The sequence below is a fragment of the Chiloscyllium punctatum genome, chromosome 49, assembly GCF_047496795.1.
Source record: "Chiloscyllium punctatum isolate Juve2018m chromosome 49, sChiPun1.3, whole genome shotgun sequence".
Taxonomy (NCBI): Eukaryota; Metazoa; Chordata; class Chondrichthyes; order Orectolobiformes; family Hemiscylliidae; genus Chiloscyllium; species Chiloscyllium punctatum.
In genome coordinates, this window is record NC_092787.1 from 45,593,758 (window position 1) to 45,609,977 (window position 16,220).

Genomic DNA, 16,220 nt, shown 5'->3' on the forward strand with positions numbered 1-16,220 from the left:
CTTTGGTAAGATCGCATGACAAAAAGCGTGTTCGTGCTTTTTTTTAAAAGCGTTTCGGTTCCTTGGATACCAGATAGTAAGCAAATTTGCACTTGAATAATATTTCTCTGAATTATGAGTTTATTAGGTGTTTTGAGTTAAGATTAGTGCAATGGTTATGTCCCTGTGGCTACACCTTTTACGGCTGGATTGACTGTTCGATGAAGCATGTGACAGGTACAATGTCACATAATATTTGTTTAGCTTATTGGGGGATGGTCGAACATGAAATCGCAATGTAGAGTAGCAACAAATACAATTTTTCCAAATCACAACTTTGTAGAATCGAATAACCAGAACAATGAAGTGCTTGTCTTTGCTAATTTATGAAAATAAGCTTCACTTTTTAAAAGAATAGCTTATCTTCCGGATGGAAGGGTTTTGCTTTGATTCCTAATTTCACCCAGGACAAGTGTTGCACACACACTGTTGACCCCTGATTCAGAAAGCATATTGTGTACAGATTGACTTGACTGTGATATCCTGATGATCAGATACAGTCACTGGTAATTGTCTGGATCACTGGAGGGAGCTGTCTTGCGCAGAAAAAATGGGGAGATAAATTATGGATGAAAGAATTTGACGAAGCACTGAGTAAATTGCTATTTACAGATTCCACGGGCCATGGAAGTAACAAGTACATTTTTGCCAGATGATCTGAAATGTATGAATATTATTTATAAGCATGCAAAATTATACTGCATTCATACTGTACCATTCCTTTAGTCAGAACTATGTAACTATGTATCATTTTGATTGTCCACTTTTTCTTTCATTGCTCCAGACGTATTGAAAGAACCAGATGGCTGCGTAAGCTCTGAGGTAAGTTATCTGTTTCTCTACCTTTCTTCAACATGCATTGTAACAGCAGAGCCTGTCGTGCATTTCCAACACAGGGAATGCAGTTACTTGTCATTACACATCCTGGGGGTTATGTTGATATTGTTGTGACTGGTTCATATGCAGTACAGTAAGTTTGCACTTAGATTGGCCTTTCAAGTAGAACCAAGTGCGTTTTATGAAATGAGAATTTTGTAGGTCTTCTCGGAGCATGCGTCAAATGATTTTGATGAAGTCTCAATAGGAATGTGTGAAGGGTTGCTCAAAAGTTAGGAGAAGGTCAGAAGTAACATGACACCAGCTTATGGTCCTCCAGGTTTATTTGAAATCGCACGTTTTTGGAGTGTTGCCCCTCTGTCAGATGAAGTGGAAAAAAAGTATACAGGCACAGAATTTATAGGCAGAGAGATTGTGCAAGTGGAGTGTTGAATAATAAATCTCTGCAGATAAATATTCAGATGGCGTGAGTAAAGTGTCACTAGTTAAATAGTAAGCAAAGGGGATGAAAGAAGTGCCTCTTACAGAAACTCAGCACCTGCAAGCCAGAAACAATTTTGTTTCGGCACTCTACATCAGCATCCCCCATGCTGCAACAGCCTCAGTCTCAAAACCAACAACTGCCAACTTCCACATGCCATCTAACAACCCATCTGCTTCATCCTCGACCAAAACGTCTTCACCATCGACAGCTAGTTCTTCATCCAGACACATGGAACAGCCATGGGGACCAAATTTGCACTTCAATATGCCAATAGTTTCATGCTCAAGTCTGAGCAAGACCTCTTTGCTGCACAGGACCTCCAATCAACAGATACAGTTGGTTCTGCTATGACACGAGTTTCTTTACTGCGAATTGGCTATAACACGATTGGAGAACTTAGACTATTATTTGTAGAATGGGAACATTCCTTACTTGTATTTGCTGTAATGCCATTCCGGTCCCATTGGTTTAAATGGTGCTGCTATTACACTATTTTCTTGTAATGCGGAATTGCACGGGAATGATTGCATTATATCAGAACAGACTGTACACCAGATACATCAACATTTTCTTCCTCTGGACTCATGGCAAGGAATCACTGAAATGATTATACAACAATATCAACAAGCTTCATCTCACCGTCAGACTTACCATGGATTACTCTTCAGAATCCATCTCATTCTTGGACACATGCATCTCCATCAAAGACAGACACTCAGTACCTCACTCTACCGCAAGCCCACGGATAACCTCACAACGTTGCACTTCTCTAACTTCCACCCTAAACATGTTAAAGGAATCATTCTCTATGGACAAGCCTTGCGTATACACAGAACCCTCTCAGACGAGGAGGAATGCAACTGACTCCTAAAGATGCCTCGTAAGAATGGGATGCAATGCTCAACTCATTAATCGCCAGTTCCAATGTGCCACAGCGAAAAACCGTAATGAGCTCCTCAGAAGACAGACAGGTGACTGTTAGAGTACTCTTTGTCATCCAGTACTTCCCTAGAGAGGAGAAACTATGCCACGTACTTCTCAGCCTTCAATATGTCATTGATGATAATGAAGATCTCGCCAAGATCCTCCCCACGCTGCCATGTCTCGCCTTTAAACAACCGCCTTAGCTTAAACAGACCATTGTTCACAGCAAACTACCCAGCCTTCAGGACGACATTGACCACATCACCACACAACCCTGCCACAGTAAACTCTGCAAGACATGTCCGATCATTGAAATGGATGCTATCATCAAATTTGGGAACAATATCCACCACATACACAGTAGATTCTCATGAGATTCGGCCAATGTTGTCTACCTCATATGCTGTCGGCAAGGATGACCCGAGGCATGATGTATCAGCAAGACCATGCAAATGCTGCTGCAATGGATGAATGAATGCTGCACAGCAATTGCTAGACAGGGATGTTCCTTCCTAGTTAGGGAACACTTCAGCAGTCATGGATGTTCAGCCTCTGTTCTTTGGGTAAATGTCATCCAAGGCGGCCTTTAAGATACGCAACAATGCAGAATTGCCGAGCAGAAACTTAACCGTGTTCTTGGGTTTATGCTGCGCTGCATGTAATTCCTCTATACAGTAAAATCTCCCTCCCTGTCCTATTTTAACTCCATTGCCTTGATAACTTATGATCTCTCAACTATAATTAGTTTATACAATTTTGGATTATTTGTTACTTTGGTTAGACCCTCAGCATGCGACTCATACCTATCATCTTATTCCACCCATTTGGTTTGTCTCCAGCAGCACCCCATTTTTAAGTTTTCGTAATTATCGCTCTGCCTCAATTAATTGGATTAAAGGTCATCATCTTCAGTTACTATTCCGCTGTTGACACTTCACTCACATCATCTAATACCTTTCACCACCTGCAGAGACTTATTATTCAACACTCCACTCGCACCATTTGTATAACCTTTTGATCTCTCTGCCTATAAATTCTATGCCTGTATACTTTTCTTCACTTCATGATGGGGCAGTGCTCGGAAAGCTTGAGATTTCAAATAAACCTGTTGGACTTGAACCTGGTGTCATGTGACTTCTGACCTTGTCTACCCCAGTCCAATACTAGCACCTCCACATTAAAATTAGGAGAAGCCATGGGAAAACAATTGTCTTTTGGTTTTGCAGGAGTTGGTGGCAACAGGGCCCTTTTATTGGGTTTTCCTTCCAAGTAGCAGTACGTGACTTGTGCTTATGAAGAAAGCTTTAATACAAATTTTCCAAGTTCTGCAATTCCTCACCTTTAGAGTTGTCACAAATGATGTCAATGATTAATGCTTTGTTATGCAAGAGGCAGGGTTAGTGATTGGGAAAAGTTGGTGGCTGATCAGCAGAACAAGTATTTCAGACTTTGAGTTAGATTTGTCATGATATTAATAAAAAGGGCAATTTATTTTCAAATTCTATCATCTAATGTTAATATCTGGAATCTTCATGGGCTAAAATGGGTTTAAAATAAAAAAAAGCTGACTTAAAATGGCCACAGCAATCAGCTGAACAGAAAACAACAAATGCTGGAGATCGCAGTGGGTCAGAGAGCATCCATGGAAAACTAATGTTTTGAGTCGAGATGACTCTTTGTCAGAGTGAAGTGTGGAGAGGTCAATGTTTATGCTTTGGTTTGGGGAGAGGGACGTGAGGTTCTGTGGGGGTGTAGAGTGTTAGAGGAGAAAAGATGTTGATAGTTCAGATTAAGTGATCGGAATGTGAGAATAATCACTTAATCTGAACTATCAACAGTTTTTCTCCACTAGCACTCTACACCCCAAACCCGCTCCCCCCCCACCCCCCACACTTCCCCCACCCCCCCCACACTCCCCCAGTTATAGCATGAATGCTTCCCGCTCGATACTTCACATTGGCTCTGACAAAGAGTCATCTAAACTCGAAACATTAACTTGCTCTCTCTCCATGGAAGCTGTTTGACCCGCTGTGATCTCCACCATTTGTTGTTTTCAATGCAGATTCCAGAATCTGAGGAGTGTTGCTGAACAAAATGACCTTGGAGTGCAGGTTTAAAGTTCCTTGAAACGGGAGTCACAGATCGGTAGTGAAGACAGCATTTGGCTTGTGTGTCTTTGTTGGTCATAATATTGAGTTTAAGGGACATGTTGCAGCTCTACAGGACATTAGTTAGGTCACTTTTAGAAAATTTCGTACAATTCTGGCCATCCTTCTATAGAAAGAATGTTAAACTTGTAAGGACATGCAGAAATGATTTGCAAGGATGTTGCTGGGACTGGAGCATTTCAGTTATAGGGAGATGCTGGATACGCTTGGATATTTTTCCTAGGGTGTTGGAGACAGAGGAGTGACTTTTTGGAAGTCTAGAAAATCATGAGGGGCATGGATAGGGTACACAGCCAAGGTCTTTTTCCCAGGGTAGGGGAGTCCAAAGCTTGAGGGCATAGATTTAACATGAAAGATTTAAAAGGATCTAAGGGGCAACTTTTTCATGCAGATGGTGGTTTACAGGGATGTGAGCCAAATGCTGGCAAATGGAACTAGATCCGATTGGGGTTTCTGGTCGTCGCGTACGAGTTGGACTGCAGGGTCTGTTTCCACGTTGTATGAATCTGTGCTATGTTTACTTGTGTAACAATAACTTTTTTTTAAATATACTTAAATGCTTTTGGAGCACTTCTGAATGAATTGTTCTTATCTTTGAGTAGGGTACTGACGTGCAAGATGTGCAATGATCATAATGAATATTGGAGTAGATTTAAAGGGTTGAATGACTCGGGCTTGCTATTTCAATGTTTTTAGTCCATTTGTTTTGACCAGGGAATCTATTGTAAAGTAACTACGAGAAATGTTCCTGAGTTAAGCAAAGAAAGGACTGGTCAGAATATACAGAGGAAATTCGATTATCTGGCATTTGATTATCCCGGATATCGGACTGTCCAGCAGGATCGCAAGGTCCCAATGTTTGGCTAAACTATGTTTTCCAGCATTCAATTATCTGGAATTTGATTAACCAACCAAAATACTGTCTCCGCTCCCCCCGCCCCCCCCCCCACCAAACTCCCTTGCCCTTCAGATCCTTGAGGTTCCTCTATATTTGTGATACAGCGCTTTCCTAAAATTTGAAATTAAAATGAATGTTGCATTCTTCTTCAAAGTAAAAACTTTCCGTTTTCTATGTCACAGGTTGCAATACCAATCAGTGGGGATGTTCCAGCATTAGTACAACAGTTCGTCGAGGAGAAAATTCAGACCACAATGGTATGCAACTATAACTTAGATTGCAGAAAGCCAGCTGATGGAAGGACAAAACTGGAGATGATCATTACACTTTATAGGCATTTATTCACAGATGTACATATTACAGACATGGACCAGGTTAGCTGAATTAGCTATGCTAAATTGCCCGTAGTGTTAGGTGAAGGGGTAAATGAAGGGGAATGGGTCTGGATGGGTTGCTCTTCAGAGAGTCGGTGTGGACTTGTTGGGCCGAAGGGTCTGTTTCCACACTATAATCTAATCTAATCAACTACCTCAATCATCACAGTTTCAATCTATATAGGAGCTAAAATAAGTCCCAGCTAATGACCATTAGAGCATATAATTAAATGTCATTAACATACAAAAAGAACTGCCTTTTAAAAATTAATTGCATTGCTGAACATTGTTTCATGTACAGAGCAGTACATTGTGAGTCATTCCTCCTCTAGGACTCTTCATAAATATAAAACAACCTGACCATTAGTAACTTCCATCCACCCATTTTGTTTTTGAAATTTACTTTTGGTCCAACATTTTGTTTTTAAGAAAGCATAACCTTTCTTTCACAATGTATGGTGTGATCATTTACATAACATTTAATGGTTAGATCATCTTCACTCATTGAACAGAATCTCATTTAAAGTTTTTTGCCAAGTAGAATCCCATATTGACTGTCTGCACAAAAGCAAGTGTTTCAGTGGCAATGTGATTCACTTGTGTTCTTTGGGTTACTTAAGGATGAGAATTTAAGTATGTATTTATCCAAACTAAATTTTCTTAATGCTTCTAAAGGAACTGGAACATAGGCTAAATAGTCTTCTCGACTACTTGCGAGACAGTGTGGCGCACTGACCTGCTCCTCAAGCTGTCCAGAATGCTTTAAATTGAGTCAAAAAATGTGGCGCTGGAAAGGCACAGCAGGTCAGGCAGCATCCGAGGAGCAGGAGAGTCGACCTTTCGAGCATAAGCCCTTTGTGTTATTTGACTGATCTCCAGCATCTGCAATTCTGACTTTCTCCTGAATGCTTTTAACCTGGGTTGGGGCAGTTGCTGAAACACACCTTTGCAACAGATGACTGAGTTAAGCTTGTGCAAGGGAGAAATGATTGGACAAGTGTAGCCCCATCCTGTTCAATCTGTGTACAAACTACATACCAACAATAAAATAGAGAGAGAAAAACAGAGTTAACGCTTTGAGTCATTTATGACTCTTTTGCAATTACTGTTTGTTTTCTTCAGATATAACATCTTTTAGTCAGTAAGATTATTTGATATGATTATTGTTTTAAAGCTATGCTAGACTTCTTTGCTTACTATTTAAACAAATATGTTTGAAGACCCCACAAACCATACTCCCAAATTTTATATTCAACTCTAATCTTATGAATAATGCAGTCTTCAAATTCCACAGTACTGTCCAGTAAGTAATCATCAACATGCACAATGAAGTTGCCAGAAAATGTTCTGTCATGAGACCAATCCAACACTATGGGGATGAACCATCTCGTTCGCCAGGACCCTCGTCTGCCTGGCTCAGCTTGTCACTTTGAATAACGTTTCCTTTAATTCTTCTCTCTCACTTCAAAGGTGTGGCCATGGGTATCCACATGGCTCCCAGTTATGCCTGTCTCTTTGTAGAATATATGGAACATTCCTTGTTCCAGTCCTACTCCTGCCCCCACAACCAATTCTTTCTATGGTGCATCGATGACATCATCATTACTGGTTCCCTTTCTCGTTCAAGATTGGAAACATTTATCTATTTTGCTTCCAATTTCTACCTTCACCTGGTCCACCTCTGACTCCTCTCTTCCCTTCCTTGACATTTTTGTTTCCGTTACTGGGGTTAGGCTGGCCACAGTTCCATTACAGACCCACGGACTCCTACAGTTACTTTGAATGTACATCCTCACACCCTGTAAAGACTCTGTTCCATTATCCCAGTCCCTCCATCTGTTCCAAAGATGTGAACTTCAACAAGAGGACCTCCAAAATGTCCACCTACTTTCTCAACCGAGACATCCCCCACCACCATGATAGAGCCCTTAGCCAGGTTCAACCTATCTCCTGCACTCCGGCCCTCAACCCCTTCCATTCCCTCTCACGACAGTAATAGGGTCCCCCTTGTCCTCACCCACTATCCCATCAGCATCCATATCCAGAGGATCATTAGCCACCTCCAGCGACATGTTACCACCAGACACACGTTTCCCTCTCTTCCCATGTCTACTTTCTGAAGCACCATTTCCTCTGGGACACCTTGGACCACTCTTCCTTCACTCCCAACACCTCTCCATATCCCCACAGCACCTTCTCCTGCAACCGCAGAAGTTGTAACACCTGCCCATTTACTTCCTGTATCCTCGATATCCAAGGTCCCAGATGCACCACCCAAGTGAAGCAAAGATTTGCCTGCGCTTCACTCGATCTCATCTTCAATATTCGCTGCTCACAATATGGTCTGTTATACATTGGGGAAACAAAATGTACGAGGTAAAAACAATGACTGCAGATGCTGGAAAGCAGTTCAGGCAGCATCCAAGGAGCTTCGAAATCGACGTTTCGGGCAAAAGCCCTTCACCAGGAATAAAGGCAGTGAGCCTGAAGCATGGAGAGATAAGCTAGAGGAGGGTGGGGGTGGGGAGAAAGTAGCATAGAGTACAATAGGTGAGTGGGGGAGGGGATGAAGGTGATAGATCAGGGAGGAGAGGGTGGAGTGGATAGGTGGAAAAGGAGATAGGCAGGTAGGACAAGTCCGGACAAGTCATGGGGACAGTACTGAGCTGGAAGTTTAGAACTAGGGTGAGGTGGGTGAAGGGGAAATGAGGAAATTGTTGAAGTCCACATTGATGCCCTGGGTTGAAGTGTTCCGAGGCGGAAGATGAGGCGTTCTTCCTCCAGGTGTCTGGTGGTGAGGGAGCGGCGGTGAAGGAGGCCCAGGACCTCCATGTCCTCGGCAGAGTGGGAGGGGGAGTTGAAATGTTGGGCCACGAGGCGGTGTGGTTTATTGGTGCGGGTGTCCCGGAGATGTTCCCTAAAGCGCTCTTCTAGGAGGCGCGTCCAGTCTCCCCAATGTAGAGGAGACCGCATCGGGAGCAACAGGTACAATAAATGATATTAGTGGATGTGCAAGTAAAACTTTGATGGATGTGGAAGGCTCCTTTAGGGCCTTGGATAGAGGTGAGGGAGGAGGTGTGGGCGCAGGTTTTACAGTTCCTGCAGTGGCAGTGGAAAGTGCCAGGATGGGAGGGTGGGTTGTAGGGGGATGTGGACCTGACCAGGTAGTCACGGAGGGAATGGTCTTTGCGGAAGGCGGAAAGGGGTGGGGAGGGAAATATATCCCTGGTGGTGGGGTCTGTTTGGAGGTGGTGGAAATGTTGGCGGATGATTTGGTTTATGCGGAGGTTGGTAGGGTGGAAGGTAAGCACCAGGGGCGTTCTGTCCTTGTTACGGTTGGAGGGGTGGGTCTGAGGGCGGAGGTGCGGGATGTGGACGAGATGCGTTGGAGGACATCTTTAACCACGTGGGAAGGGAAATTGCGGTCTCTAAAGAAGGAGGCCATCTGGTGTGTTCTGTGGTGGAACTGGTCCTCCTGGGAGCAGATCCGGCGGAGGTGGAGGAATTGGGAATACAGAATGGCATTTTTGCAAGAGGTAGGGTGGGAAGAGGTGTAATCCAGGTAGCTGTGGGAGTCGGTGGGTTTGTAAAAAATGTCAGTGTCAAGTTGGTCGTCATTAATGGAGATGGAGAGGTCCAGGAAGGGGAGGGAGGTGTCAGAGATGGTCCAGGTAAATTTAAGGTCAGGGTGGAATGTGTTGGTGAAGTTGATGAATTGCTCAACCTCCTCGCGGGAGCACGAGGTGGCGCCAATGCAGTCATCAATGTAGCGGAGGAAGAGGTGGGGAGTGGTGCCGGTGTAATTACGGAAGATCAACTGCTCTACATAGCCAACAAAGAGACAGGCATAGCTGGGGCCCATACATGTGCCCATGGCTACTCCTTTGGTCTGGAGGAAGTGGGAGGATTCAAAGGAGAACTTGTTAAGGGTGAGGACCAGTTCGGCCAAACGAATGAGAATGTCGGTGGAAGGGTACTGTTGGGGACGTCTGGAGAGGAAAAAATGGAAGGCTTGGAGGCCCTGGTCATGGCGGATGGAGGTGTAGAGGGATTTGGATATCCATGGTGAAGATGAGGCGTTGGGGACCGTGGAAACTGAAGTCTTGGAGGAGGTGGAGGGCGTGGGTGGTGTCTTGAACGTATGTGGGGAGTTTCTGGACTGGGGATAGGACAGTGTCGAGGTCGGTAGAGATGAGTTCAGTGGGGCAGGAGCATGCTGAGACAATGGTCAGGTCCATGCCCCTCTACAACCCACCCTCCTATCTTGGCACTTTCCCCTCCCACTGCAGGAACTGTAAAACCTGCGCCCACATCTCCTCCCTCACCTCTAACCAAGGCCCTAAAGGAGCCTTCCACATCCATCAAAGTTTTACTTGCACATCCACTAATACCATTTATTGTATCCGCTGCTCCCGATGCGGTTTCCTCTACATTGGGGAAACTGGGCGCCACCTAGCAAAGCGCTTTAGGGAACATATCCGGGACACCCGCACCAATCAACCACACCGCCTCGTGGCCCAACATTTCAACTCCCCCTCCCACTCTGCCGAGGACATGGAGGTCCTGGGCCTCCTTCATCGCTGCTCCCTCACCACCAGACGCCTGGAGGAAGAACGCCTCATCTTCCCCCTTGGAACACTTCAACCCCAGGGCATCAATGTGGACTTCAACAGTTTCCTCATTTCCCCTTCACCCACCTCACCCTAGTTCTAAACTTCCAGCTCAGCACTGTCCCCATAACTTGTCCGGACTTGTCCTACCTGCTTATCTCCTTTTCCACCTATCCACTCCACCCTCTCCTCCCTGACCTATCACCTTCATCCCCTCCCCCACTCACCCATTGTACTCTATGCTACTTTCTCCCCACCCCCACCCTCCTCTAGCTTATCTCTCCACGCTTCAGACTCACTGCCTTTATTTCTGATGAAGGGCTTTTGCCTCAAATGTCGATTTCAAAGCTCCTTGGATGCTGCCTGAACTGCTGTGCTCTTCCAGCACCACTAATCCAGAAACAAAATGTAGACTGGGTGACCACTTTGCAGAGCACCTATGTTCTGTCCCTGAGCTTCTAGTTGCTTGCCATTTCAACGCTCCACCATGTTCCCTGGCCAGCATTTCTCTCAGGCTTGCTGCAGTGCTCCAATGAAGCTCAGTGCAAGCTGGAAGAACAGTACCTCATTTTTCATTGGGAATTCTACAGCCTTTTGGACTCAATATCAAGTTCCAACAATTTTAGGGCGTGATCACCTTCTCTCATGTCCTTACTCCAACTCCCAAACACCAGGCCTTGTCATTACATGGGCTACTACCACAAACAGCCCATTGTCAGACATTGATAGACCCCATTAGCAGCTATTTATTGTCCTAGGCTGACCTTTACCAATCCGTTGACTGCCCATCTGTTTTTTCCTCCCTCTTTGGACTCCATCTCCACCTCTTATTTACTTTTATTCCTCTCCCCCACCCCTTCTCCAGGATATATTCTAACCTTTTACCAGTTACAATCAGTCCTGGTGAAGGGTCACTGGACTCAATTCTCCTTTCTCTCCATAGTTGCTGCCTGATTTGAGATTTTCCAGCAATTTCTGTTTTTGTTTCTGATTTTCAGCATCCGTAGTTCTTTGTTTTTTGTTTACAATAGGATCTGCTTTTAGTTGAACACAAGCTATTTTTAGCAAGATATCTCTGTGAAAAATACAATTCCCTAGAGGTGTCATATGAACATGTTTGTTTCGCCTCCCTTCTACATCTTCTGTTGCTTTGGGCTATTTCAGAAAGATTTCACTCTGAAAACTGTTGTCCTTTGGTGTTGATTGACTGAGCTATGCTCTTGAGAATATGTGGCCAAAATGTTAAAATAATTTTTCTCTATGTGGGAGAATCAACACTAATATCTGAATCTCTCATTCATTGCAATTTTTGAGAAAATTCTCTTTAGAGTCAGAGAGATGTACAGCACTGAAACAGACTCTTTGGTCCAACTTATCCATGCTGACCAGATATCCCAACCCAATCTAGTCCCACCTGCCAGCACCCAGCCCATATCCCTCCAAACCCTCCTATTCATATAACCATCTAAATGCTTTTTAAATGTTGCAATTGTGCCAGCCTCCGCCACTTTCTCTGGCAGCTCATACATTCCCCTTAGGTCTCTTTTATATTTTTCCCATCTCAGCCTAAACCTATGCCCTCTAGTTCTGGACTCCCTGACCCCAGGGAAGAGACTTTGCCTATTTACCCTATCCATGCCTGTCATGATTTTGTAAACCTCTATAAGGTCACCCCTCAGCCTCCGACACTCCAGGGAAAACAGCCCCAGCCTTTTCAGCCTCTCCCTGTAGCTCAGATCCTCCAACCCTGGCAACATCCTTGTAAATCTTTTCTGAACCCTTTCAAGTTTCACAACATCCTTCCGATAGGAAGGAGACCAGAATTGCACGCAATATTCTAAAAGTGGCCTAACCGATGTCCTGTACAGCCGCAACATGACCTCCCAACTCCTGTACTCAATACTCTGACCAATGAAGGAAAGCATACCAAACGCTTTCTTCACTATCCTATCTACCTGTGACTCCACTTTCAAGGAGCAATGAACCTGCACTCCAAGCTCTCTTTGTTCAGCAACACTCCCTAGGACCTTACCATTAAGTGTATAAGTCCTGCTAAGATTTGCTTTCCCAAAATGCTGCACCTCGCATTTATCTGAATTAAACTCCATCTGCCACTTCTCAGCCCATTGAAATCCATTCACAATACATTTTGTTCATGCAACAAAGCTGGTTTTCAGTTACTTCAGAATAAACACCAAATTCTGTGAAGCCGTCTTAAGCATCTGGTTTTCAGATTGAGCAAACCTTCTATCACAGGGCTGCATTTTCTGTTTGGCATTTGATTGGCGTTAAATGAGTGGGAGGTGGAACAAAACGTCCTTTTTGGAATCCCATAGAAAAGGAGCAAAGAGCATTCTGGGTAATATAAATGCATACACAAATGCAACATACACATTCTGGGCTGTCATTCCTTGGTAACCTGATTGGATTCATGTTCTTACTGATACTAAAACTTTAAATGTCTAGCTACCTGCAGTAGCGATTGACAGTTGTTTTATCTCGTAAAGTAGTACCTAGACTACTTGTTCCTTGTTCTCTGGCCGAAATCAATGTGCAATGTCGGAATGTGAATGATGATTCTTGGATTGTTTTCAATCTTGTGTCCACTATTTACAGGTACTGGATTTGAAATTGATGGTGATGACTGAATGCTTTAATATTTGAATCGCAAAGTAGCATTAAAATAGCATTTTAACATTTAAATTAACTTTATTATCCCTTTTGTCCCCACTATGTTTTCCAACTGTTTGAATCGATTTTACTATACCCCTACCTCTTCCCATGGCTCCTTCCTCCTCTGCCCAGTTTCCTTTGGATTCCAACTTGAGGCCAATCCAAATATTACTACAAGCTCGTACTGCTTTTATGATACAAACCAGCGAATTGCTGTTGAATGCTTTGAATCATCTTGAGTTTTATCTTTACGATAAAAACAAATGGGACAGTAATGGAACAGTTTAATAGCATGAAGGAGGCACTGGGTAGCTGTTTCCCAATAGTAAGCCATCTTGTGCAGGTTTTACTGCCCATAGATGGAAGGAATAATGCTGTTTTATGCAGGAAAATAGAGAGATTGGGCAAGATGGCCACTGAACAGTATTAACTAAGTGATGCACATACCGAGAATCCAAGATAGAGAGGAATTAGTGTTGCTGAACTCTTGGACATCCACAGGTTCACAGTTGAGTTCTATCTTAGAATTAGGAAATGCTCATTGAGTTAGGTAAGTACCGTACTTTGGTATCTATTGACTTGCTGAATAATAGTTGAGTCTTCGAATGCTGCATTTTATCAGAATTAAACTGCTATATCTAATGCAACCAAGATATCAACATTTATGGCTTTCAGTCACCTTTGAACATTTCTGGATCTATTGGGCAGTTGAGCAGGATGACACTGCAAGGCAGAAATGATTTAAATCTATCACTGGTTTATACTCACGAAAATGATATGTGTTTTGAGTGTGGATTAAGAGATGTTAGTGACAGGATGAAAACTATAGGACCAAAAACATCGTAGTACTTATTTGTGATGTCAGCAGAGTTCAGAGTTCAGCTTGTGATGTATTTTGGAAGGAACAGTGCAAACAGCCAATATAAACAAAACAGGACAAGATAGGCGACAGGACAAGATAGGCGACAGCACAGTGGCTCAGTGGTTAGCACTGCTGCCTCACAGTGCCAGGGACCTGGGTTGAATTCCCACCTTGAGCAACTGTCTGTGTGCAGTTTGCACATTCTCCCTGTGTCTGCATGGGTTTCCTCCGGGTGCTCCAGTTTCTTCCCACTGTCCAAAGATGTGCAGGTTAGGTGAATTGGCCATGCTAAATTGCCTGTAGTGTTAAGTGCATTTGTCAGGGGAATGGGTCTGGATGGGATGCTCTTCGGAGGGTCGGTGTGGACTTGTTGGGCCGAAGGGTCTGTTTCCACACTGTAGGGAATATAATCTAATCTAATCTAAATTGCAAGAGTCTTTGGATTTTCATAAAGAAAGTCTTAAAGTAGAAAAACAAGGATGTTGTTTTGGTAATGAATAGTTTGACCTCCGCTGGAGTATTGTGTCTAATTTTGGGCCCTACCACCTTGTATTTCTAAGGCCTGAGAGAAAGTGCAGAAAAGATTTGCTAGAGGTTTGTCCGTGATGAGAGACGTTAGTTATATATAGAGACTGCAGAAGCTGGGGATTGCTATCATAAAATTATTGGGAAATTTGTTGAAGATCCTTAAAATTAGAGTTTTGTTAGGGTAAGTGAGGAGACAGTTTCTACTTTGCAGTATCAATAACCCGAAAACACAGATTTGAGGTGCGGGTAATTACGAAAGAGTGAGAGCAAGATAAGAATATTCTTTGTACAACAAGCTATGATAATCTGGAATGCATTGTCCAAAAGACCAGTGGAATCCGATTCAATAATGGCCCTCAAAGGTGAACAGGATATACAGTTAAAAAGTAAAACATGCAATACTCTGGGGAAGGATAGGAAAGTAGAGTGAGACATATAACGTAGAGATACCATAGTTATGATCAGCTGTTTGGCTTCATCTATGATTTGAGCATACCATGTGCCCGCTCTATTCAAATTGAATCATTCATTTTAAAACATAGCTTTTGAAAATTGCTCTGTCCTTTGGATAATGGCATTAGACTCTATAATGTCAAATCAAACAGGCCAGAAGTTTGTATCTTTAATCCTCAGTTTGTGTTGTATTAGCCTAACTAGGCCTACAGATAATGTGTACTAATTGGCCTCTGGTGTTTCTGGTTGTGACTGATGGTGATTACAGAGTGCTAGTGTTGGATTGGGGGTGTACAAAATTAATAATCACACAACACCAGGTTATAGTCCAACAGGTTTAATTGGAAGTACTAGCTTTCGGAGCACTGCTCCTTCATCAGGTGGTTGTGGAGTAGAAGATCATCAGACACAGAATTTATAACAGAAGTTTACAGTGTGATGTAATTGAAATTATATATTGAAAAAGACCTGGATTGTTTAAGAGTCTCCTCTTTCAGAATGGGCATGCTGGTTTCAGTTCTGGTACTGTAAATCCTAGAACTTTAAGAAAGTTACATTTGCAAGTGAACTTTAACTATAGGTGCCATGTTGGCCCAGCTGTTGGCATTGAAGAGGAGTTGCCCCATCTGAGGCTGTCTGTGCCCCAATCTTCAGACCGATTCTAACTAATCGAACCGAGAACATTCCTCATCACAATGGGCGTTTCCGCACTCTACACCAGCATCCCCCACAATGACTGCATCGTGGCAACAGCCTCCGTACCCAACACGAACAACTGCCAGTCTCTGAGCACTGTCCTACAACTCATCCACTTTACCCTTGACCACAACATTTTCACCTTTGACAGCCAGTTCTTCATCCAGACACATGGAACTGCCATGGAGACCAAACTTGCACCCCAATTTGCCAACATTTTCATGCATAGGTTTGAACAAGACTTCTTACGCAGGACCTCCAACCAACACTAGATACCAGGTACATTGACATTTTCTTCCTCTGGATCCATGGTGAGGGGTCACTGAAACAACTACACAGTGATATCAACGAGTTTCATCCCACCATCAAACTCACCATGGACTACTCTTTAGTATTTGTCTCATTCTTGGACACATGCATCTCCATCAATGATGGGCACCTCAGTACCTCACTCTACCACAAGCCTATGGATAACCTCACTATGCTGCACTTCTCCAGCTTCAATCCAAAACATATTAAAAATAGCCATCCCCTATGGACTAGCCATTCGCCTACACAGGATGCATTCAGATGAAGAGGAACCCTTCAACTAGGACCCTTGGGTCATGTCACACTGCAGGTGACCCCACTGTACTACTCAGATACACACACGTGCAGACAGACACTCCTACAGA

The 16,220-nt window shown here is 43.5% G+C and overlaps 1 protein-coding gene across 9 annotated transcripts in view; it reads left to right on the forward strand.

The window, feature by feature from the left end:
* pnpla7b (patatin-like phospholipase domain containing 7b) overlaps positions 1 to 16,220 on the forward strand; it is a 340,731-nt gene that overhangs the window by 23,972 nt on the left and 300,539 nt on the right. For 4 of the 9 annotated variants that reach the window (XM_072566409.1, XM_072566407.1, XM_072566410.1 and 1 more), the window contains exons 2-3: positions 824 to 861; positions 5,533 to 5,724. In XM_072566409.1, the coding sequence (XP_072422510.1) occupies positions 824 to 861; positions 5,533 to 5,724 (230 nt within the window). Of the gene's footprint in view, positions 1 to 25; positions 77 to 644; positions 704 to 823; positions 862 to 5,532; positions 5,725 to 16,220 lie in introns of those variants that run through there. The other 5 variants (XM_072566411.1, XM_072566414.1, XM_072566413.1 and 2 more) reach the window with 4 other exon arrangements.